Source organism: Loxodonta africana, chromosome 10 (assembly GCF_030014295.1).
Source record: "Loxodonta africana isolate mLoxAfr1 chromosome 10, mLoxAfr1.hap2, whole genome shotgun sequence".
Lineage (NCBI taxonomy): Eukaryota > Metazoa > Chordata > Mammalia > Proboscidea > Elephantidae > Loxodonta > Loxodonta africana.
Window position 1 is genome coordinate 112,519,966 of NC_087351.1, and position 25,695 is coordinate 112,545,660.

The 25,695-nt window shown below is 51.4% G+C and overlaps 1 protein-coding gene across 3 annotated transcripts in view; it reads left to right on the top strand.

The window, feature by feature from the left end:
• Positions 1-23,955, top strand: part of WARS1 (tryptophanyl-tRNA synthetase 1) — a 40,321-nt gene extending 16,366 nt beyond the window's left edge. For all 3 annotated transcript variants that reach the window (XM_010588839.3, XM_010588838.3, XM_064292979.1), the window contains 9 exons: positions 2,171-2,384; positions 3,056-3,164; positions 7,578-7,697; positions 8,245-8,427; positions 13,396-13,496; positions 16,237-16,349; positions 16,522-16,695; positions 20,484-20,624; positions 23,291-23,955. In XM_010588839.3, coding sequence (XP_010587141.1) covers positions 2,171-2,384; positions 3,056-3,164; positions 7,578-7,697; positions 8,245-8,427; positions 13,396-13,496; positions 16,237-16,349; positions 16,522-16,695; positions 20,484-20,624; positions 23,291-23,452 — 1,317 coding nt within the window. In that variant the 3' untranslated portion in view covers positions 23,453-23,955. The remainder of the gene's footprint in view (positions 1-2,170; positions 2,385-3,055; positions 3,165-7,577; positions 7,698-8,244; positions 8,428-13,395; positions 13,497-16,236; positions 16,350-16,521; positions 16,696-20,483; positions 20,625-23,290) is intronic.
• Positions 23,956-25,695: the final 1,740 nt, after the last annotated feature.

Below are 25,695 nucleotides of genomic sequence, written 5' to 3' on the forward strand. Positions count from 1 at the left end.
ACTTCTGAAAAATCAGCCATTGAAAATCCTAGGGAGCACAGTCCTACTCTGACACACGTGAGGTTGCCATGACTCAGAATCAACTTGACGGCAGCTGGTTTTTTACTGACGCTTCAAAGCAAGGTAGCTCTTCCCCTTGGTAATTCAGTGGATGATTTTTCTAAACACCGAGTTCCTCCCAGGCACTGAGCCTCGCGGCGCAGAGAGGAGATAAGTGAAACACGCTTTCCTGACCTAACACGGGCAAGCGTCTTATCTCTTGTATGAGTGGGATCTGTGGGGTTGTTGATTCCACACTTGTCATTTTAATGACAAATCCTTGCTAGGATTAGAGTTTGAAATGCACATTTGTGTGTGGAAGGCCCCCGAGAGTAAGAGTCTTCTCGGGTCCAGGTAAGGAGCCCTGGTGGCACAGTGGGCGTTCAGCTGCTAACCAAAAGGTTGGCAGTTTGAACCCACCCAGCAGTTTTGTAGGAGGGAGACCTAGCGATCTGCTCCCCTAAAGATTACAGCCTAGGAAACCCTATAGAGCAGTTCTCTGTCACATGGGCTCACTGTGAGTTGGAATCGACTGTCTCAAAGGCACCCAATGACAGCAGGACTTAGGTGCTGTACCTGAGGAGCCCCTCACTTTACACAGAGGTTATAGCACATCACATACAGCTCTGAATGGGGATGCTGTGTTTCCCTGGGCAAGCAAACTGGACTGTGCCTGTCCTTTGTGATCTAATCCATTAAGGCCAATTCTTGGAGTGGAGCTTGAGGCCATGGCATGGCTCTTGTGAGTGCCAGACCTCCAGGGTGGCTGGTGTGGGCTCCGGAAGAGGGAAGGCTCCCAGAGATGTACGCAGCCCCAAGGATACATTTTACTTTGTGCTTTTTTTCTTCTGACTTATTTTAAAACAATCAACATGAGAATTCTTCAGACAGCCAGAATGCCGTGGTGTGCCCTTTGCCAGTGATCCCCTCCTTCACGTACAGCCTGAGAGCCTCACCTTTTCCTTGCCTTTGTCTGCTTTCTTGATATCTCTGTAAGCTACTGTCACCATCCTTGGTGGTGTCATTGGTTAAATTTCTATAAGCATTCACCTCGACCTATGTGGAATGAGAAAACCCGTTCCAGCACAGAACTCAGTGTGGCTCAACTAAAGGAGCCATCACACATGTTCTCTGCCATCAGTGGTCCTTGAGAAATCTTCAGGCTGTGAACTTTGTCACAGACAACAGTGTATGTAGCACTATTATGATGTACTCGGGGTAGTAACCCATAGCATTAGGACAACCAGTGAAAGTGAACTGTATTCAGGCCCACCACTTGCTGTATGCTAAAGGGAAGCCTCTTCCCCTTTCTGAGTCTCAGTCGTCACCTGGAAAGGGGCAGTGTGACCCTTCGCTGGGCTGCTGAGAGGCTGGACAGGTAACTGTGGGAGAGCATTTAACACAACATGGGCCACGTGGTAGGTGTCTAAGTCTCCTGGCGCTGCTGTCACAGAAATACCACAAACGGTGGCTTTACAGAAAAGGAAGTTATTTTCTCACAGCTTAGGAGGCTGGAAGTCTGAATTCAGGGCACCAGCTCTAGAGGAGGCCTCGAGCTCTGTCGGCGATGGGGAAGGTCCTTGTCTCAGCCTCTGCAGCCCCAGTGCTGCTCGGCTCCTCGTTGGTCCCCACATGTGCTCATGTCTTCCCTAGTCTGTGCTCCCTTGTCTCTGGGTCTGAGGTGCTCTTTATGTCTCACAAGTGGTTAAATTGAAGGCATTACTCTACTCTGATACAGCCTCCTGGATGTAACAGAAAACCCTGTTCCCAAACAGGATACAGCCACAGGCATGTTGGTGTGTGGTGTGTGCTGTCCAGTCGATTCTGACTCACGGGGACCCTATAGGACAGTGTAGAACTGCCCCAGAGGGTTTCCAAGGCTCTGATCTTTACGGAAGTAGACTCCACTTCCTTCTTCCTCAGAGTGGCTGGTGGGTTCAAACCACCAACCTTTTGGTTAGCAGCCGGGCTACTTAACCACCGTGCCACCAGGGCTACTTTCCACAAGCATAGGGGTTAGGATTCCAACACGTATTTTTGCAGGGGCACAACTCAGTCTGTAACAGTAGGCATTCAGCAGACATTAGCTATTACGAGCATTTCAGCCTTCACGTTTATTTTCTTCCTTCAGGATGAAGTTGATGCCGCTGTAGAGTTGTTGTTGTCATTAAAAGCGAGCTACAAAACGGCAGTGGGCGAGGATTACAAGGCTGACTGCCCTCCAGGAAACCCGGCCCCCGGGGGGGATTGTGGCCCAGATGCCACGGAGCCTGAGGAGGATTTTGTGGACCCGTGGACGGTGCAGACAAGCAGTGCAAAGGGCATTGACTATGACAAGCTCATCGGTATGTGAGAGGCTGTCCATCACCACAGCGACTCCGTGGATGCTTTTTAATTTTGAATTAGTTACACTAACTCTGGTTGTCCCAAGCTGCTGAGTTAGATTATGCTCCAGGTACCATTCCCACTAGAATCCAGTCCCAGCACTACAGGGTTTATTCTGTCATTGTTCCCTGGTTTACTGGCTGTGGTCTCAGTTGTCAGTGTTAACGTGGAAGACATTTCTTTTGTGTAGGGGGAGAAGGCCTGGAAGGTTTGGTTTGTGTTGGCATCATGCCTGGGGTACCAGTGTTTCCCCTTCATCTCAGTGATACCTGCTCCCCAGGCCTCCTGCCCTGCGGGGTACCAGTGTCTCCCCTTCACCTCAGTGATACCACTCCCCAAACCCCCTGCCCTGCAGGGTACCAGTGATTCCCCTTCATCTCAGTGATACCTGCTCCCCAAGCCTCCTGCCCTGTGGGGTACCAGTGTCTCCCCTTCACTCAGTGATACCAGCTCCCCAAGCCTCCTGCTCTGTGGGGCACCAGTGTCTCCCCTTCATCTCAGTGATACCACTCCCCAAGCCTCCTGCCCTGTGGGGTACCAGTGTCTCCCCTTCATCTCAGTGATACTGCTCCCCAAGCCTCTTGCCCTGCGAAAGTCATCGCCTCTTTTTTCCAAATTGTTTCTCCCCTAGTCCGGTTTGGAAGCAGCAAAATCAACAAAGAGCTGATAGACCGGATAGAGCGAGCCACCGGCCAGAGGCCACACCGCTTCCTGCGCAGGGGCATCTTCTTCTCACACAGGTTAGCCCTCCTCCCTTCTCCCTCCTCCCTTCTCCCTCTTCCCTATTCCCCCCTCCCACAGTGCTCCACACCCCCTCCTGCTGTGAGCGCAAACTGTAGCCATTAGAGGCTCTTCTCTGAGGCCACCTGATCCTGTAGGAATAGTGGTTGCAGTTGTCAGAAACTGGGATCCAGTCAGTAACTCACCATAGGACCATGCCTGTCCCCTCACCCTCTGGCCCTTATTTACTCATTTGTAAACGGCCTGCCTCACAAGATGGAGGTCAAGTTCATAGCAGAAGAGATTCATACTAGATTTCAGGCTGTAAATTGTAAAATGGCATAAAAGCAAGAGATTATTATAGAGGGGTAGGGAGGGAAAAACAGTAAGTAGACAGTAAATAAGTGATAACTTTGGTGAAGGCTAAGACAGAAGACAATCTGGGAAAGTCTGCACAGCTTGACCAAGGCAAAGTCATAGGAGCTTCACAGATACATCCAGACTCCCTGAAACACCGAGTTACTGGGCTGAGGACTGGGGACCATGGTCTCATCCAGCTCAATTGGCCTAACAGTCCGTAAAGAAAATGTTCTACATCCTACTTTGGTGAGTAGCGTCTGGGGTCTTAAAAGCTTGTGAGCAGCCATCTAAAATACTCCACCCCATCTGGAGCAAGGGAGAATGAAGAAAACCAAAGACACAAGAGAAAGATTAGTCCAAAGGGCTAATGGACCACAGCTACCATAGCCCCCACTAGACTGAGTCCAGAACAACTAGATGGTGCCTGGCTACCACCAGCGACTGCTCCGACAGGGATCGCAATAGAGGGTCCTGGACAGAGCTGGAGAAAAATGTAGAACAAAAATCAAACCCACAAAAAAATACCAGACTTACTGCCTGACAGAGACTGGAGAAACCCCAAGAGTATGGCCCCTGGACACTCTTTTGACTCAGTACTGAAGTCACCCCGGAAGTTTACCCTTTAGCTAAAGGTTAAAAAAAAAAGGTTAGACAGGCCTATTAACACATGTAGTTCAACCACATATAGGAGACTAAGTGGGCACACCAGCCCAAGGGCAGAGAAGAGAAGGCAGGAAGGGACAGAAAGGCTGAACAAATGGAGAACCCAAGGCTGAGAAGGGGAGACTGTTGACACATCATGGGGTTGGCAACCCATGTCACAAAACAATTTGTGTTATTAATTGTTCAATGAGAAACTAATTTGCTCTGTAAACTTTCACCTAAAGAACAACTAAGAAAAAAAGAGACTATTGTAATGCTGCCCAGGTTCAGCATTTCCCATGCAATAAATAGTAGGCGTCCTGAGATCGTGAACGCTCTCCTCTTACCGTACTGACCTACCCAGAAATAATCATCAAAAGAGAAGCTAATAGTGTGTGCACGGAGCAGAACGTCCCTGCCTTAGGCCATAAATGTCGTGCAGATAACGTCAGAAAACAGGTGGGTTCCGAAAACATTCCTGCTTCTCCCACCCCACAGATTACCCAGGGCAGGGCAGGTTCTGTGCTTCGTTCATGGAATTTAGGGTCTGAGATAGGCTGTTCTGTTCTAGTCTCACCTCGTGATCACAGGAGGGCAACCAGAATGAAACTCGGCAGACTACCCAAACACCTCAAGTTCTACCTGTAGGGAACTTAAGGCCCCGCTGAACCCACTTACTGGGCAGAATATAAAGACCTTTTTTTTAATTGAGATATAATTCACACAGTGTGTGTGTGTGCGCGCGCGAATATATATATAATTTTTTTATCGTGCTTTAAGGGAAAGTTTACAGCTCAAGTTTAATTTCTCAGAGAAAACTTTATACACACATAGTTACATGCCCGTAGTTGCTGTCCTCCTTTCTACCTCATATTTGCCGCCTCTGTTCAGCCAGGTCCTGTCCCTTTTTGCCTTCTCATCTCGCCTCCAAACAGGAGCTGCCCATTTAGTCTCATGTATCTACTTAAGCTAAGGAGCACACCCTTCATGAGCGTCATTTTACATCTTATGGTCCAGTTTAATCTTAGTCTGAAGAGTTGGCTCCAGGGATGGTTTTAGTTCTGGGTTGACAGTCTGGGGGCCCTGCCTTCTGGGGTTCCTCCAGTCTCAGTCAGACCATTAAGTCTGGTCTTTTTACTAGAATTTGAGATCTGCATCCCACTTTTTTCCTGCTCCACCAGGCTCTGTGTTGTGTTCCCTGTCAGGGTGGTCACTGATGGTAGCCGGGCACCATCTAGTTCTTCACACATCACCCGAAAAGAAATGCCATATCCATTAGCAATCGCTCCCTGTTTCCTCTTCTCCCCAGACCCTGGCAACCACTAACCTACTTTCCATCTCTCTGGATCTGCCTATTCTGGACATTTCCAGTAAATGAATCACACAACATGTGGCCTTTTGTGTCTGGCTTCTTTTACTCACTTAACATAATGTTTTCAAGGTTTTCTGTGTTGTCCCACGCGTAAGTACTTCATTCCTTTTTATGGGTAAATGATACCCTGTTGTATGGATACACTAAATATTATTCATTCATCAACTGATGGGTCGTTTGGGTCGTTTCCACTTTTTGACTCGCAGGAATAGTGCTGCTGTGAGCATTCACATACCAGTTTCTGTGTGGCCGTATGTTTTCAGTTCTCTTGGGCGTATAACGAGAAGTGGAATGTTGGGTCATATGGCAGCTCTGTGTTTTATTTTTTGAGGAACAGTCAAACAGTTTTCCGTAGCAGCTGTACCATTTTACCTTGCCACCAGCAATGTATAAAGGTTCCAGTTTTACCACATCCTTGACAGCACTTGATATTATCCCTCTTTTTTATTACAGCCGCCCCAGAGGGTGTGAAGTGGCATACCTCTCTCATTGTGGTTTTGATTGGCATTTCCCTAGTGGCTAATGATGTTGGACATCTTGTGCTTATTGACCATCTCTGTATCTTCTTTGGAGAAATGTCTATTCAAAATCTTTGCTCACTTTTTGATCGGGCTATTTGTCTTTTTATTGTTGAGCTGTGATAATTCTTTACATATTCTAGATACTAGTTTCTTGTCAGATATATGATTTATAAGCATTTGCTCCCATTCTGTAGCTAATCTTTTCATTTTTTTGGTAATGTTCTTTGAAGCACAAAAGTTCTTAGTTTTGGTGAAGTCCAAATTATCTGTATCTTTCTTTGGTTGCTTGGGCGTTTGATGTCATATCCAAGGAACCATTGCTTTATCCAAGGTCATGAAGATATGCTCCTATGTTTTCTTCTAAGAGTTTTATAGTGTTAGCGCTTACATTTAGGCCTGTGACCCATTTTGAGTGAATTTTGCGTATGCTCTGAGGCAGAGGTCCAGCTCTTTGTGTGTGGAAACCCAGCTGGCCCAGCTCCGGTTTTGTCCTTTCCCCCACTGAACCGTCTTGGCATCCTGGTTGAAAATCATTTGACTGTAGATGTAGAGATTTATTTCTGGGCTCAGAATGGACTCAGTGGCAGTGGGTTTTCCACCAGGACTGTCGAGCTGGAGATGCTGAGCAGCTGCTGGGCCCCTCACTAGCTGAGTGATTGCCCACTGGAATCTGCCCTCTCCACACGAGCCTCAGGAAATTCCTGCGCACACCCCAGGAGCACCCCGTCCCCCAGGCCCCAGCACACATTCATGGCAAGGCTGAAAAGCTGCCTTTGTTCTCTTCTGCAAGCCCGTGGGAGCCTGATTTGGATGGGTGTGAGAATCAAAGGAGGATTCTTTTCTTGCAAAATAAGTTTTTTTATTCTTTCCTTACTTCAAAAGTAGAAGGTGATCACTTTCGTGAAAAAAAATTTTAAATAAGCACAAAAAATTGGTAAACTGATTAAAAACCAAACCCGCTGCCGTTGTATTGATTCTGAGGCGTAGTGACCCTACGGGACAGAGCAGAAGTGCTCCATAGGATTTCCTGGGCTGTCGTCTTTACAGGAACAGCCTTCTGTGGAGCAGCTGGCAGGTTCAGACCGCTGACCTTTTGTTAGCACCTGAGCACTTAACCATTGCACCACCAGGGCTCCTTAAAAGCAATCACAGGAGAAGCCTTTTCAATAGAAGGTCTCTGCCATTTTTGTGTCATAAGCACCAAAGGTAACAGAGTCTGTCTGTGGGGTTTTTTTTCTCTTTAGTTTTCATTTCCAAATGATTATTAAAAACCAGTTGCCACCGAGTCAATCCTGACTCATGGCGACCCATGCGTGTCAGAGTAGAACTGTGCTCCACAGGGTTTTCAGTGGCTGATTTTTTTCAGAATTAGATTGCCAGGCCCTTCTTCTGAGGTGCTTCTGAGTGAATTTGAATCTCATGCATTTCAGGTAGCAGCCGAGTATGTTAACCATTTGTACCACCCAGGGACAAATAAGTATTAGCGGCTTGAAGTTTCTCTGGAAAAATCACTGTTTCCTTTCTTCCTTCTCCTCTAGAGATATGAATCAAGTTCTTGATGCATATGAAAATAAGAAGCCGTTTTATCTGTACACGGGCAGGGGCCCCTCTTCTGAAGCCATGCATGTTGGTCATCTAATCCCGTTTATTTTCACAAAGTAAGTAATGTTCTCGTTTTATTGGTGGGCTGAGAGCATTGGCAACAGCCATGTTTAGAAACGACAAGGCAGTACCATTTTGTTGTTGCCCATCAGCCCATCAAGGAGGTGGTGCCTCTCTGCCTTGTGTTGGCCCTGTTCCTGGGCTCACTGGAAAAATGTGGTGCACTGGGAAAATGCACTGCCTTGGAGTCCAGAGGCCTGTCTTTGATTTCATCCCGTTCCCTGCCCAAGTCGCTCCCCTGAACCATAGTTTCCACATCTGCCAAATGGGAATTATCACGATACCTGCCTCCTAGAATTACTGTCAGGCTACAGAACAAGCATGTCAGGCAGCTAGCACGGAGCCTGACCTGCAGCGCCCTTCATCAGTAAATGGTGGCCCTCGCCGTCGTCAGTCTCAGATTGGCGGCACAGTAAAGTCATCAGATTTGTCGGCAAGGAAGTTTTAACACGTGTTGTCAGTAGGAACTGTGTTTTCAGATGCAAAATGGCATTTTTCTGCAGGGAAAAAGAGACATTCGCTTCCTTCCCCTGTGTGTCTTAGGTGGCTGCAGGATGTGTTCAACGTGCCCTTGGTCATCCAGATGACAGACGATGAGAAGTACCTGTGGAAGGACCTGACCCTGGACCAGGCCTATGGCTACGCTGTGGAGAATGCCAAGGACATCATCGCCTGCGGCTTCGACATCAAGAAGACCTTTATATTCTCAGACCTCGACTACATGGGGTAAGGGGAGAACACTTGGCTGCCCTTTGAGTAGATAGACTCATTTGTCATCAGTGGCCACAGCTACATTTGAAACATCGAAAATAGTCTTAAGGCCTGGTGAGTGTTTCTCTTCTTTATTTAGGCATTATGGCCTGGGTTACTTACCAATGTCGTTGTTAGGTGCCGTCAAGTCAGTTCCAACTCATAGTGAACTTGTGTGCCACGGAACGAAACTCTGCCCAGCCCCGCAGCACCCTCACAGTCACTGTTACACTTGAGCCCATTGTTGCAGTCACTTTGTCAATCCACCTCGTTGAGGGTCTTCCTCTTTTCCGCTGACCCTGTACTCTGCCAAGCATGATGTCCATCTCTAGGGACTGATCCCTCCTAATAACATGTCCAAAGTATGCAAGATGCAGTCTCGCCATCCTTGCTTCTAAAGAGCATTCTGGCTGTACTTCTTCCAAGACAGATTTATTTGTTCTTCTGGCAGTCCGTAGTATATTCAGTATTCTTGCCAACATCACAATTCAAAGGCGTCAGTTCTTCTTTGGTCTTCCTTTTTCATTGTCCAGCTTTTTGCATGCATATGAGTCAATTGAAAACACCATGGCTTGGGTCAGATGCACCTTAGTCTTCAAGTTGACATCTTTGCTTTCCAACACTTTAAAGATGTCTTTTGCAGCAAATTTGCCCCATGCAACACGTCTTTTGATTTCTTGACTGCTGCTTCCATGGATGTTGATTGTAGATCCAAGTAAAATGAAATCCTTGACAACTTCAATCTTTTCTCCATTTATCACGATGCTGTTTATTGGTCCAGTTATAAGGATTTTTGTTTTCTTTATGTTGAGGTATACCGATACTTACCAACATACCTCCACTAATTTTGAAAATGGAAAGCTGTCTGTATACCAAGGATTAAGTAATGCCATCAAAAAAACGCACCTGTTGCCTTCATGCTTCTAGTCACAGGAAACTCAGAGTCCCGCCCTGATGTGGCGTCATGCCTCCAGGACCTGCACGCTCGGCTTGTGATGAAGAAGTGCTCTGGTTTCTAGCTTCCTTCTAGGCACAGTCAGTCTTGCACAGTTATGTTGTCTATCTGTTTCTCTCTGTACTTTTCTACCCAGTGTAGCTTTTCAAATCAGCTGCTTTGTAGACTGAGATACTTCTTCTGAAACACCTTCCCAAAGTCTTTTAATGTGAACACGTAGGGTCTTGGGTTCACCTTCCCCGTTGGTGGAGACAGGCAGGGTGCACGTACTAAGTCCATGAGGACTGAGCAGATGTGCACACAGTGGGGCTGCATGGCGTTTGAGCAGTCCATGTGCAGACACCAACCCTGCCTTCAGCACATTCTGAGCAAGGATGCGGGGTTTGTGGCGGCTGTCCTCCAAGCCCATCTCTGTGGTGACCCGGCTTCCACCCCTCGTCACCCCTCTCTGCTCAGCAAGAATTTCCTTTCTTTATGACATGTAAACCAGGGGTCTCTTTGTAGAGTGAAAAGACACTTTGAAAGCAAAATCTCTTTTTCAGATACCTTGTTTCCTTTATTTAAGAGCTGTTTCTAAACCCTCAAGCATTTTACTTGTCCTTCCTGAGATTTGCCTCAGAGCCTCTATCTCTGACTTCAGTCTTCCCCCTGGTCTTTAGGAGCTGGACATAGAACAGAGCCAGCCTCCACCCTGCTGTGGAGACGGAAAGTAAGGGGAGCGGTTGGTATGGGCGCACGGCCTCAGCCTGGCTGCCCACGTCTCTGGTCCTGCCTGTGGCACCTGGGGCTCATCCTGCCAGGAGGCGTGGAGGACGGAAAGGCACTAAACTGGAGCCTGGAAACTTGCGCTCCAGACTCAGCTCTGTGCAAGTCAGTTTCGCTTCCTTGGGCAAGTGAAAAACTGGCACGGCTGTGGAGTGGACTCTCCCTCCTCTGACTTCAGGAGGGAGAGAGAATCATTATCACCATCAGCAGCTCCAGGCCAATTTCATGAGGTGGAGGTCAGACATGGCTCTTCCCTCTCCCCTTCCTACCAATTCTGACACCAACCGTCCCTCCCTCGGCACTCTCTACTTCTCTGCTGGGTTTGATAGTTCATTGCAGTGGCCACACAAAACTCAGACAATACTCACTATTGTAGGGTTTATTAGGGAAGCAACAGGTTACAGTTCAGGGTCAGTTCCTTGATCAGGACAGCCTCTTCTCCACCGTGCCAACAGACACACCTCTCTCTGGCTCCTCAGCCTCTTGACCCCTTAGCCTGGCCTGTGCCCTGCTTGGGCAAGTGTTACAAAGCTCTTTCAGCTCTGCCAATAAGTGCCCAGAGGCAACCCACTCTGTCAGTAAGCCGCATGCCCAAAGGAGCTCAACTTTCTCGCTCTGTGGGCTAGGAAGCCCCACCACCACCAGCTCACACCAGTCTCTTGATTCCTACTGTCTCATGCCACCATCTCGTGCAGTGGTCCGTGTTACAGCTCCACTCAGTCCTGGATCTAGGAGGTTCTCAGTGAGGGATCCTGGACCCAAGGGACACACTCTACTCCTGGCTCTTCTTCCTTGGTGGTGTTGAGATCCTCCTTTCCTACCTCTGAGATGGTGCATCTCAAGCCTAGCAGGATGGCAAAACTGACCAACCCCCTCTTTAGGGTTCCATACACATTATTTGCATGGTCCTACCCCGATAAGAGTGCCATGCATGTTATTTACATTATTAGCAAGCTATCCAGTCCCCTTTGTGGACCACAAGCACCTCATTTGCGTAATCCCACCCAGTCGTTTGGTGGGAGTTGCAAAGACTGTAGCTAGAAGAGCCATATTAAGTAATTCACTCACCGCAGCAAGTCTCTTCAACCTCTAGAGCCTCCATTTTCTTGTGCAGTGGGGAGTTTGGCACTGGCCAGGGGCGGGACAGCAGCGGGGCAGTGCAGGTTCTGCTGGTTGCTGACTGTGACGTGGCAAACACGTCAGCTCTTCTCTGCCCATTTCCTCATCTCGTCTACATTTGCTCATTCAGCTGATGTTTACTTTCCATAATAAGCCAGCCTTCTGCCGGGGGAACAGCAGTAAGCAGAGCCAGTGTCCAGCCGCACTGTGGGACTCCCTTCTCACGGCAGAGCCAGGCGGCAGGTAACCTGTCAGATGACAGTGCCTGCTGCCAGGACAACCGAAGTGAGGTATAAAGCGCACTGCCCGCCAGCGGTCAGGAGGTGGTAATGCCTGGGCCACAGGGACTTTCATGGACGAGGTTCTGCATCTGACTTGCTTCAAGCAGTGCCTCACAGGTGCTCACCAAGTGCTCAGTTGTCAGTGAGTCCGCTCGACTCAGAGTAGAACTCTGTTCCACAAGGTTTGCAGTGGCTGATTTTTCAGAAGCAGATCCCCAGGCCTTTCTTCTGAGGTGCCTCTGGGCAGACTCAAACCTCCACCCTTTTGGTTAGCAGCTGAGCACTTAACCGTTCACAGTACCTGGAATTCCCATTAGGTGTTAGCTGTTGGCTCTTCCAGCCCTAAACTCTGTGACTAGCTCCTGGTGTAGGGTGAGCTGAGGTCAGTGACTATGTGAGTTGGAAAGGCGGCTGTTCCCCATGGGGGCACACTGGTAACCTGGCCATGAGGTATGGAGTGCAACCGGGTGTTTTTGCTGTAACCAGCGACAGTGGCCTCGGGGTGTGGGTGCTGCATTGGCACTGTTGCTGGGCTGTTTGATTCAGCCTGGTCCCCAGGGCGCCATGGGCAGGCCATGCCCAGGAACAGAAACCCCTTCTTGGGGAGGCTGCTCCTGCGCCCAGAGCTTCTCCTGCCCCTGCACACGGCAACTGGCACAGCCCTCGGACCTGACTCCAGGTTAGCTGTGCACAGCGTGAGCGGTTTGCAGGAAGCAAGTGGCCAGTCTTCTAAGAAGGGCCAAAGTGGTCGTCTTCAGGAATATGATCCCAACACCACAGAGCTGGAGTCGTGCTGCAGTTCGGGGAAGCTGTGGACACTCCTGCTTCCCAGTTGCTTGGGGGCCTTCTCGCGCAATGACAGCAAGGTGGGAGAGGCACACCCACAAGGCAACTTGCCCCAGGTGGTCCGTGGGCGTATGGGATATGTAAGCTCTTAGAAAGCTGCGAGGTGTGGTGAGAAGAGGCGGCTGTGGCCATGACTGTGACCCCTCCGAGCACTAGATTTTTATCTGTAAAATACAGGTGATGCTGCTAGCTCCGGGGAGGTGGGCGGTGTCAATGTGTGTCAGGCCCCCTGCACGGCTGTGCCACCTGATGCAGACGCCAGTGGACACTGGCTTTCCCACATTCCCCCTTTGGATTCTTCCGCCCCCTGATGCAGCAGGCCTGAGGAAAGTCAGAAAATGAGTGTGAGAAACTGCTCGGGGTCTGCACTTCCTCCATCTCGTCCTCAGCCTGCTCCCTGTGGTAGCAGAATGACTGCACAGATCCAGCCCCCATATGCACACCCCTCACCATCCAGAAGAGAGCCTGGTTGCTTCAGCCAGCCGCCATGGCCCAGGCTGTTGCTTGGGCCAGCCCTGTCACACAGTGGGGCCTAGAGGGTGGGGACCATTGCACTAGGGACATCCCTTCTCCTCCTCAGCCCACCTGGAACCACTGAGGGAACCCTCTCCCACGCACATGCTGTCTCAACAGAAAAGCTCCCAGCTCTCCCAAACTTGAACACGGCAGAACTGAAAGATTCCATGTTACCTCTGAGTCTCCGTGCCCTTCCCTGGTTTGCATGTCTGTGAGATGGGCCCACACGGAGTCCCACCTTGCCCAGGCCCTCCTCAGGCAGAGGGCCCGTCTGCTTTGCCTGCTGGGGCATCTTTGCTGACAGATGGCACATCAGCACCTGCTGGCCTCTCTCGTGTTGACTGCAACGTGGCCCGCAGTCTGTGCCCGCACCCAGCACTTGCACTGCGCGGCCTCACTGCCTTGGCTCTCACTCTGTGGCACTGCGTCTGGGCTGGGCCGTGACTTTGCTTGTCTTTGCAGGATGAGCTCAGGCTTCTACAGAAATGTGGTTAAGATTCAGAAGCACGTGACCTTCAACCAGGCGAAAGGCATCTTCGGCTTCACTGACAGCGACTGCATTGGTAAGAGAGCATGCTGCTGCTGGGGGAGTCCCCTCCGCTCGCTCAAAGGGGCAGAGCTCAGAAGGAGGAGACAGGTGTATCTCCCAGACTCAGGGCAGCGCCCAGCAGAGTGGAGTGGAGCGTGTGCTGTCTGCCCCGGGATTTGAGTTTCTATGAGCCGTTAGCACCTCAAGTTTGTCTCTTTAAATAGTAAACCTAAACATGGCTTTTTCCCTGGACCATCAAATGGTAATGTCATGTGTTTAGCTGTTCTCTCTGCTCTGTGAAGCTGGGCTTTGGGATACAAGTCTGGCCTGCACCTCACTTATCTATTTTCAGGTTTAGAAGGAAAAAAAGAAAAGTAACGATGACTTTGGAGTCCCTGTGCTGGCTTGTGGAGCCCAGTGTCAGCATGGCCTTTGCTAGAGGCCCAGGGGTTATGCCGGGGCCGGGCCTGCCAGTCCTTGTTTCCCTGTACCTCAGCCCCCACCTGTAGACGAGGGGCTGGAATGGAGGCCCTCCAGGGCCCTCCCCGACCTTACACTCTCTTCCTTCACCCCGTCCTCCAGCTGATACACAGGTTGCCTGCCTGTGGGTTTATGTCCCTTTCCTGTATTTCCACGTCTCTCAGCTGCGTCAGCTCACTCTCATTAGACTTTTAGTCCTCGAGACTTGTGGCTGAGTCTGCTCATTCCCTCCCTGCCCCCCGTAGGCCTTCACTTGAGCTACCAGCCTGGGATAACTCCCCAAGACAGTCTGCGAGGTAGCAGCTGCCCTGCTTGGAGGGACACGTGCCAGGGAGGAACCTCCAAGAACAAGTACAGAGAGAAGAGCCACTACGGGTCCTTTGTTTCGGTCACACTCATACCTGACAGCCGGGGCATAAACCCTGTGCTGTTGTAGGGTTTTCTTCTTCCTGGTGATTCCGGCATCTGTAGGACGGTGTGAGTGACGGCCGTCCATGGCTGTTGAGGGAGACGGTATTACAGGTGAAGAAGAGCACGCGCTTTGCTTCACGGAGACCCAGGCTTGGATCCTGGCCACTTACTTTGGCAAGTCACTGACAGAGTCAGAGCCTGGATTTGCACAAGTGTAAAATGGGATGAGAGGCGTCCCTCCTCCATCGAGTGTGAAGCATAACTGAACTAACGTAAGGCCCTGCACACAGAGCCAGCACTTCCTGCCACAAATGGCCACTGCTGCTGTCCTAGTCTGGGTTCCCTAGAGGAGCGAAACCAGTGAAATGTATATATGAATGGAGAGATTTACTGCCCGGAAATGGCTCATGCCGTCGTGGGGGCTGGCGAGGCCCAGATCTGGCTCATGCCGTCGTGGGGGCTGGCGAGGCCCAGATCTGTGAGTCCAGCAGCAGGTGGAGGTTTCTGCTGGCTCACAGGGTTGCAGGGGCTGATGAATCCAAAACCTGCAGCTCAGGTGGCAGGCTGGAGGTCTCTGCTAGAGACTTCTGGAGACTTTTTGTCTCAAGAACTGGAGGTCAGCTAACAAAAAGAGGACAGATCCCAAAGTGGAAGGTGATTACATAGCATCTGCCAACACTGAGACTCACAGCCCAGCCAGGTGGACACCTAACATAACCGTCACGGCTGCCTTGTGCTGTTCGTGGTGGTGATGACAGCAGTGGCCCAGTCGGTCTCTCTAGAAAAAGACAGGAGTGCTGGAGATGGGCTGTGTCTGAAGTAGGGAGAATATCAGAGACAGGACTTCAGGGGAAGAAGCCAAGCAGCATCTGCTGACCGCGCCCCTCAGCGTTTAGCCATAACGGTGGGGTTTCGAACAGCTGTGTGTGCTGGGCAGTGTCTCCAGCCACCTGGGCCACTGCACACCTGGAGTCTGAACTCAGAGCTCCCCAGGTACAGCGCTGGGTGCACATGGGCATGGAACTAGGTGTCAGGAGTCAGCAAAGTCTGTCCCCTTTGACCTAATAATTCCACTCCTGCTACCTTAAGCAAATAATACTTACAGTAACAAAAACATCTAAAATGCTGAAGGTAGTTTTATGTACCAAGATATTCATCATAATTTATAATAATTAAAAACGTTGAACAACCTAAGTGCCCAATGTTGTTGTTGTTGGGTGCCATCAAGTTGACTGACTCATGACGACCCCATGTGGCAGAATAGAACTGCCTCATAGGGCTTCCTAGGCCATAGCCGTGACGGAAGCAGGTTGCCAGGTCTTTCTCCCGCGGAGCCACTGGTGGGTTCAAACTGCCAACCTTTTGGTTAGTAGCCAAGCACTTAACCACTGTGCCACCAGGGCTCCTGGCCCAATGGTTAGATAAAATGCGCTGCATCTGTAGGATAGGATAGTTTTAATAACAATGTGGATAAGTGTTAGAGGGTGGGAAAGGCCAGGAAAAACTAAGTATGGTATATAATCACAGCTAAAATACATGGAGTCAAAATAGGAGAGAAAACGAGTGAAAGGGGATACAAGTACGAGCCTAGAGCTTGCTTCTTTCTGCTTTTCCATGTTTTTCAGATTTTCTTTAATGGCTGTTAATAATGGGGGAAAACCTGTTATTGTTAATTCGTGTAACTGGGATTATAGGAATTGGACTCAAATATACTAACCATCATGAAAATGGCGCAGGATCAGGCAGTGTTTCATTCTGTTAGTATAAAGTTGCCAGGAGTCCGAGCCAACTTGATGGCAACTGACACCACCAGTGACAATAACTGGGGTGCTGAAACAAACAGTGGTTGGTCTTGCGTGTGGACACCCTCTCCTCTCTCCTAGGGAAGATCAGCTTCCCTGCCATCCAGGCCGCCCCCTCCTTCAGCAACTCCTTCCCGCAAATCTTCAAGGACAGGGCGGACATCCAGTGCCTGATCCCCTGTGCCATTGACCAGGTCAGTGCAGTCAGGGCTATGGGTGGCTGGGCGTTTTCAGGAGACGCCTGCGCTCTTCACTGGGGAAGAGGATTGTAAGATAATTGGAAGCATGATGCTTCCTGGGAAGACTTCTCTGGTGCTGCTCGCTGCTGGAAGCTGCCTGTGGTCACAGCTGTCCTCGTCCCTCCAGGATCCTTACTTCAGAATGACGAGGGACGTCGCCCCCAGGATCGGCTACCCGAAACCTGCCCTTCTGCACTCCACCTTCTTCCCTGCTCTTCAGGGGGCCCAGACCAAAATGAGCGCCAGCGACCCCAACTCCTCCATCTTCCTCACAGACTCAGCCAAGGAAATCAAGACCAAGGTGAGCACTGCCCTGGGGAGGGCAGCCTGGTGAGCAGACACGCCTGAGAAAGACAGACACAGACACGTGCTCACAGACATGCTCGCACAGACACACATTTGCACACACACACACACATTCACACGCACAGATACACATTCACACACAGACACATTCAAACAGACGTGCTCACACAGACACGTGCTCACAGTCACAGACACATTCACACACAGACGTGCTCACACAGGCACGTGCTCACAGTCACACAGACACACATTCACACACAGACACGTGCTCACACAGACATGCTCACACAGACACGTACTCACAGTCACACAGACACATTCACACACAGACACGTGCTCACAGACACATTCACACACAGACGTGTTCACACAGACACGTGCTCAGTCACACACACATTCACACACAGACGTGCTCACACAGACACATGCTCACAGTCACACAGACATATTCACACACAGACGTGCTCGTGCAGACATGCTCATAGTCACACAGACACACATTCACACACAGATGTGCTCACACATACACGTGCTCACACAGACATTCACACACAGACACTGGCTCACACAGTCATGCAGACACGTGCTCACACAGTCACACAGACACACATTCACACACAGACACCTGCTCACACACAGTCACACAGACACACATTCACACACACGTGCTCACAGACACGTGCTCGCACAGACACGTGCTCACACAGTCACAGACACATTCACACACATGCTCACAGATATGTGCTCACAGTCACACAGACACACACACAGACACGTGCTCACACAGTCATGCAGACACGTGCTCACACAGACGTGCTCACAGTCACACAGACACGTGCTCACACACACAGACACATGCTCACGCAGACACATGCTCACAGTCACACACAGACACGTGCTCACACGTGCTCAGTTACACAGACACACATTCACACAGACACATGCTCACACAGACGTGCTCACACGCAGACACATTCACACACGTGCTCACACAGACGTGCTCACAAGTCACACAGACATTCACACACAGACACATGCTCACACAGTTATGTGCTTACACAGTCACACAAGACACGTGCTCACACACACACATTCACACACAGATACGTGCTCACACAGTCACAGACACATGCTCACACAGTCACAGACACATTCACACACAGACACTGGCTCACACAGACACGTGCTCACACAGTCACACAGACACATGCTCACACAGTCACACAGACACGTGCTCACAGTCACACAGACACGTGCTCATGGTCACACAGGCACGTGCTCACACAGTCACACAGACACATTCACACACAGACACTGGCTCACACAGACACGTGCTCACGCAGTCACACAGACACGTGCTCACACAGTCACACAGACACATTCACATACAGACGTGCTCACACAGACGTGCTCACAGTCACACAGACACACATTCACACAGACACATTCACACACAGACACGTCCTCACACAGACACATTCACACACAGACACGTGCTCGCACAGATACACATTCACATACAGACGTGCTCACAAGACACGTTTGCACACAGACACATGCATGTACATGCGTGCACACACATTGACGCACATGCACACTCGTGTACCAACACACATAGGTGCACACAGACACGTTTACACAGATGCACACACAGACACGTGCACGCACACTCACATGGAGACGCTGGCACACGCACAGACACACAGACACACCCGTGTCCTGCCTGCACTGTCCACCACAGGGATGCAGGATTGCGGGGTCCTTAACCGCACCTCACACCTCCAGGCAGCCTCGCCTGTTTGCAGAGCGCAGGGGAATTTGGTTTTTTTTGTGTGTGTTCTTCCGTTTAAGTTTTCAGTACAATGTTGTAGTTTTTCTCCTTTTTTCTTTTTCTACCTTTCTTCTCAGCACTCTGTTCTGGAAGCCACATCACAAGTTTTCTTTGCAGTGAAGGTTTGTGTGGGTGTTAGTATAGAAAAGGTTGTGGCCCGTTTCTGAGCAGCAGGTGCGTTCTGGGCGCCTTGCTTTTGTTTTTCGTTCTTGTTGTGGGATGGTGGAGGTGGTTCTCCACAAGACCAGGCTTAGAGGGGGTCACCAGCCTGATCGCAGTTCCGCCACCTGAAATCGACAGAGCTGCCCTCCTGGCCCCTGACCCGCCGCGGCCAAGACGGGGCTGGAGGGCTGGCTCCTCCTGGAGGGCCCTGCCCCGGGACCGCTGACTGCCCTTACAGACGGCCCATCAGCCGCGTGCTGAGCCCGCCTGCGTGCAGCACTCAGTAAATATTTGTTGAGTCATCACAGAAGCTAGAAATAGAAATTAGTTTGAGCGTCCTTGTTTTCCAGGCCTCCAGCTCTGTACTGAACTGCTTGCTCGTGCATAATCCCTCTGTGTTACACCATGCTGTTGACATTTTATTTGCACAGCATGTGTTTGGGGGTGGACAGTTACAGCGGGAGCCATGCAAACCATGTTTGAGCCTGTAATGCAACCCTGAGTCACTGCCAGGGCCCTGACCCTTCCGGAAAGTCCCGAGCCGGTTCTGGTGGACACTGAAGTTTTGAACGTCAGGACTTTCCTCCGGGAAACAGCTGCAGTTTACTCTTTCCAGCCCTCAGTGGGAAGTGTACAGATGTGACGTCTTCTCTCCTTTCACTTCGGGCTGTAGCTCCCAGAGCGTGAGCCAGAGGAGGGAAGGAGGCCCAGCCTGCCGGCAGAGCTGCTGTCCTTCTTGTTCTGCTTTTGAGAAGTTATTTTAATGGCGTTGTTGGTGGCTCTGTGGTGTTTTTTGCTCAGCGAGGCCAGCAGAAACCCCGAGGGCTGGGGGAGCAGTAAGTGTGAGGTCAGAAGCCCCCAGGACTGGCGGGGTCACCAGCATCGCGGGGGGCAGGATAGGGCCAGACCCAGGCCCTCACCTCAACTCTGGAATCCAAATCTCCCCATCAGATATGGCAGGGCCACCTGCCGCAGCCTCCTCCCTTGTCACCTTCATTCTTGCAGCCTCCCAGCCCCCGCCCACCTCAGCCACAATGCAGCCCCTCAGCTTCGTGCAGGCCCTGCCCAAGGCCTTGAACAATGCCACTCTCCTGACCAGCCTTCAGCCACCCCCACCAAGAAAACGAGATGGGTTTCTCCAGAGCCTGACTTGTGTACTTTGTGGTGGAGAACAGCAGGCCCTCTCCTCCCCACTTGCTGTGGGGCTTGCTTTCCCTTCCTGGCCTCATTTCTGTTCCCTGCTCCCTCCCGTGGTGGAAGGTAGGCCGAGGGGCTGATGCCGCCTCCCTGCCCATTACACGGCACCCCTGTGCCAGCAGCAGCTGCCCCCCCCCCCCACCAATGCCATGCCCACTCGCAGGATGACCTCCCTGCATCCTCTCGGAAGCGTGTCACCTGAGACTGTAGGACGTTCCCCCACATTTCAGCACAGGTAGTACGACCCCATGACTGGGGAGCAGGATCCAAAGCTGTTCTGCCCTCTGCCCCCGTGCCCTCCCCTATAGTGAGCCCACCGCAGCTGGCCCCTAGGGTTGACCAGAAGGAGCATTTTGTGGGATTCCTCCGCTGCCATGGTCCTCGAACCCCAGGACCCAGGAGCCTGACTGCACAGAAAGCACCATGGGCTTGACTTTCAGCGCCTAGGCTCCAGCCGGATGCCCACACACACAGTGGCCCCAGGACTGACAACCTTTCCTGCGTTGACTTCCAGCACCTGGACTCTGGCCAGACACATACACCAGGGCAGACCCAGGATTAACGAGCTTTCCTGTGTCCTCTTGCTGGCACAGGTCAACAAGTATGCCTTTTCCGGAGGGAGAGACACCATTGAGGAGCACAGGCAGCTTGGGGGCAACTGTGACGTGGATGTGTCTTTCATGTACCTGACCTTTTTCCTCGAGGATGACGACAGGCTCGAGCAGATCAAGCAGGTGAGTGTGAGGTCCGCGTGCCGGCCAGCCCTTGGTGCCCGGTCCCCACGCGGGGCCTAGAAGGCTCCATGCCATGCATTAAGGAGTGGTCAGTGTTTCCTCAGTGCCCAACTGAAACAAGATTGAAATTTAGAAGTGTCAGTCATGTTTCCTAACCATGTGCCAGGAACTTAAGGAATGGATAGCTCACAAAAGAGAAAACACAGATTGCGGTTTATTTAGTAACCACACGGAAAGGTTTACTGGGCTTCAAAAAAATCTGCATTTCAAATCTCACCTGTTGAATTAGCAGGGGTTTGCAGTGATCGTAAACCAGGCGGTGGGAGGCGCACCAGGTGAGTGATGTGTTTGCTGGCATGGCCTCTTGGTGGGCAGTTTGGCCTTGAGTATGAAAAGGCCAAAGAGTATCCCTAGGCTCTGGCCCAGATTTTCTACCTCAGATCTTCCCAAGGAGGTAATCCTGAATACAGGAGAGGCGTTTCACACACAGCTGTTGAACGTGATGGTAGCAAAAAGTTAAAATGGGTTCTGTGTTAAAACGGAATAGTTAAATAAGAATTGTTGAGCTACAGGAAGGAGCACTATGCAGGCGTGGACTATTTAAAGAGAGCTTTGGAGGCTGAGCAAGGTCTGACCCCAGCTGTCCACGCAGCTCGTCCTCCTCTGCCCCTCCCCGCCAGAGCCAGGTCAGACCTCACAAGGCAAAGGGTCCCATCCTCCAGACCGCCACGTCTGCCCAAGACCTCAGAGCCAGCTGCAAGCTTGGAGTCCCCACTTCACCTCCCTTCTGACCTGTTGGCTGTAATTCAGGGATTCCCTCTGCCCCTTCAGGATTCAGCCATAAGCCCAGGGTTCCCCAAGCCCCCTCCCTTCTGACCTGCGGGCTGTAATTGGGGGTTCCCTCTACCCCTTCAGGATGCAGCCGTAAGCCCAGGGGTCCGCATGCTCCCTAACTTCTGACCTGCGTGCTCCCACTGCTCACTCAGGTTCAGCAATTCTGTAGAATGATTCACAGAACTCAGGAAAGCTCTATCCTTACGATTACTGCTTTACTACCTCAAAGAGGATACAAATGAGGAGACATATGGGGTGAGGTCTGGGAGGGCCCCCAACATGGAGCTTCCACATCCCAAAGGACACACTGCCCTCCCCCTTGCATAGATGCCTGTCACTAGCCAGGAGCCTCCATGTCCAGAGCGTTCACTGGAGTCTCACTACGTAGGCAGGATTGATTGAATGGCGCACCCCACCCCCACAGTCAGCTGGGTTTTACACCACAGGTGGTCTTTCTGGTCTGGCCTGCCCAGCCCTCCCCCCTGGCCCACACTAGCATAAACCCTCATGAGGAGCAAAGACTCCAATCACAGGCGAAAGATTTAGAGGTTCTCTCTCAGGAACAAAGGACAAAGACCACACTGAGTAATGTTTATTCTAAACCGCACAGTGCTGCCACAGGGAAGTGTGCCCCTGGTGGTGGAAAACGGAATACCAGAGTCAATCAGATAGGGGTCAACGGTGTCTAAGTAAAGTGCTCGGCGGGGGGAAAAAAGACTCAGTGAAAATATGCCAACACGGTAACCGTGGTCAGCCCCTGAACACCGGAATCGTGCCCAATTTTTTTCTTTACTTGCTGCTGCTTTGTGGTTTGGGGTAGTTTATTAAATGTGTTTAATGAGCGTGTATTACTTTTACAATTAGGAAAAGAAAAAACCGAGCAAAGATTTTCTAGAAGTCATAAGGCTGAAAGGAACAGGGGTTTGTTTCGTGTGCTTATAGTGTCCTTGTGATGGTGACGCTGGGCGGTTGTGTTCTCCCTTGTTCCTTCACTTTGAGGGCAAGTCAGAGCCGGGGTTCTAGTCAGTTTAAGAAGAGTGTTCACACCCACTAGGTTGGTACAGTGAAAAGTCAGATAAACAAGTGTCGATGAGGAGATGGAGAAATTGGAACCCACATACACTGCAGCTGAGAACGTAAACTGGGCAGCCACTGTGGGAAACAGTTTGGTAGTTCCTCAGAAGGTTAAACAAAGAGTTACCATATGACCCAACAATTCCACTCCTAGGAGTGTACCCAAGAGAAATGAAAACACGCATCCACACAGAAACTTGTACGCCAGGCTCACGGCAGCATTGTCCCTAATAGCCAAAAAGTGGAAACAACCCAAATGTCCGTCAGCTGACAAATGGATAAAATGTGGTGTGTCCATATGACGGAGTATTACTTGGCCGTGAAAAGGAACGGAGTCCTAATACATGCTACAGCACGGGTGACCCTTGGCAACATGCGACATGAAAGACGCCAATTGCCAAAGGCCTCATATGATTCCATTCATATGAAATGTCCAGACTGGGGAAATCTGTAGACGGAAAGTAGGTTCGTGATTGTTTAGGGATAGGGGAGGATAGTGAGGCCGTTGTTTGTGGGGATAAAAATGTAAAATTGTCTGTGGGGAAGGCTGCACCTGTCTCTGACTACACTAAGATCCACTGAATTGCACGCTTTAATAGGTGTGGTATGTGGATTATATATCCAGGTTGTTAAAGAGCAGAGCACAGTGGAAGGTGCAGGTAGCCGTTACAGTAAACGCAGCCATCAGCGACAGCGTTCACACGTTCACCCGTGGCGGGTGCGCTGCCCGTACACCATCGAGGTGTCTCTTCCCGCAGGACTACACCAGTGGCGCCATGCTCACGGGCGAGCTCAAGAAGGTCCTCATAGAAGTGCTGCAGCCCTTGATCGCCGAGCACCAGGCGCGGCGCCAGGAGATCACGGACGAGATTGTGAAAGAGTTCATGACTCCCCGGAAGCTGACCTTCGACTTCCAGTAATGCCCATTTTCTGTCGTCTCGAAAGAACCGCATTTACCGATAAGTCCCGGCCCAACCCACTGCCGTTACCCGTAGGCTCTTATCAAATGGCAGCTGTTGGGCCTGCTGCCTGTTAGCCTCTGTGCGTCATAGATGCTGCTGCTACTGCTTCTGTGAGTTTCATTGTGTCTGTCCGAAGTGAGTAAAATACCGTGGGGTACTGAGGGGCTTAGTGGAGAAGTCCGGCTCTGAGTCTCTCCCACAGAGAACCCGCCACCGTCTCTTAAAGCAGGCATTTCCGTGACAGCCGGCTGGGCCAAGCACGTTCTGGTCCAAGGAAGGACTGTCCACTTACGTTCCAAGTAGAGTTGCACCCTCCTCTGTAGTAGAATAGGTGTTCTGTGTATGCACCCCTAGGATCAAAATGGCATTGCTGTAATGCTGAGAAGTGCTATGGAAAATTGACTGGGGACCTTTAATGGGCACAGATGTATTTCACCCCATGCCAAAAAAAAAAAAAAGAATTGATAGCTCAAAGCCTTGATATCCTTTTGACTAAGAAATCTCCCAGCTTTAAAGCTGCCCTTAACATTGGCTGTTGGACAGAGTTGGCCACCTTTCATTACATCGAGCCTTCGTGGGGGAGACTCTGCAGTTGGCTTACCACCCCCAGACCATGCATGGATCCTTCTCACCCTAACGTGCTCCTGTTTTCTCTGCCGGGCGATCCTGGCCACTCGGCCCTCAGGACCAGGTGGGCTGCCTCCAGCTGCGTCCCGTGCTGAGGAGAGTATTACCTCAGCGGACCCCTTTGTGCTGACTCTTGACTTTTTCTGTTCTGACTCTTGACTGAAGTGGAAGGTAGGCCCAGTGCAGCGCACGGCCAGATCCCTGGGCGGGTGAGATTGTCCTGTCTGTGGGCCGGCGCATGTGTCGTTCTGGAAAAGCAGAAGACCTATGTCAAGGATAGTCCATGTTGATGTGTCTGTCCTTCCCAAAGATGCAGGGTCTGCTCACGTGCCCTACCCTCATGCTGCTGGCTGGCATAAATAAACTTCCTTTGCCCCTGTCTGTGTGCCTGAGTCCTGTCTGGGAGGCTTGGGGAGGGAACTGAGGCCTCGCACCTGCTGCGCAGAGCGGTGGGGCAACCCTGCCCCTCCGTGCTGGCTCTGGAGTCTGATGGGTCACATTGGGGGATGAAAGTGTGTGACCCTGGAGCCCGTGGGGTGTTGAAGTGTAGGCTCCTGAGGTCCACCTGTTGTCGGTAGTTAGCATGCCAGGTAACCCTCTGCTTCCACCTTCGGCAGCCTCCCTGGAGCCACATGCACACCCCTCATTTGATTTCCCAGCAGCCGCGGGGTGGGGGGGTGCGAGCTGATGTCCTTGTTGCCCATCGAGGAAGCCGGCCAGGACTGGTCAGGCAGTTGTGTAGCTGCAGGGGCCAGCGTGTCCCCTCCCCGTGTGACCTTGCATGACCTTGGGCAGCCAGTGCCTCTCCCTGCTGCTAGGCTCACTTCACAGGCCCAAGTGCAAGGATTAAGTGAGGGACAGCAGGAAGTCCCCAGGGCCACACAGCTGCTACTGCCACACATCCAGCAGCGTGTCCCCTGCGGGCTGGGCTGGGCACTTTGCATGTGGGGTGGGGTCGGTGGCACGTATTCAGGGGCCCACAGCCAGCCCCGTCAGCCGTGTAGCTAGTGAGTCAGGTAGCCTCTGTACCTCCACTGCACCTGTGCAGCCAAGACAGGGCCTAGAGGCGTGCCCGCCATCAGATGGCCTAGTGGCCTGCCACAGTCACTGCTGGCCAGTCCACGGAGCCACAGGCCCCACCCCACCCCCACCACAGTTTGCTAAAAGCCAGTGGTTCCTGGAGGCTCCCCAAGGGGAGTGGGCTTGCCCGGCCTAGCAGGGAGGGGACACAGGGGCTAGGGGTGTAGGGGCTGGCAGGTGGCGTGAGAGCAGGCCTGTTGCAGCAGCTGCAGAACTGTGCTCAGGTTCCAGAAAGTACTTGGCAGGAGAAGGAGTGGGGCTGGGGACAGCTCACAGCACCAGTCTCGCCCCCAGCCAATTGGCAGCGCCAGGGGTGCATCCACCCCAGCACAGAGCGAGCTCAGCCTGGCAGCCCTGCCACCAGGAGTCAGGCCAACACAGTGACCACCCTTCGTCTCCCACCTGCAAATTCAAGAGCGCCCTTGATTCTCCAGTTTAGTGGGAAGGCCCAGCTCTGGGCTGGATTGCCATGTGAATCTGGGCCTGCTCCTCCT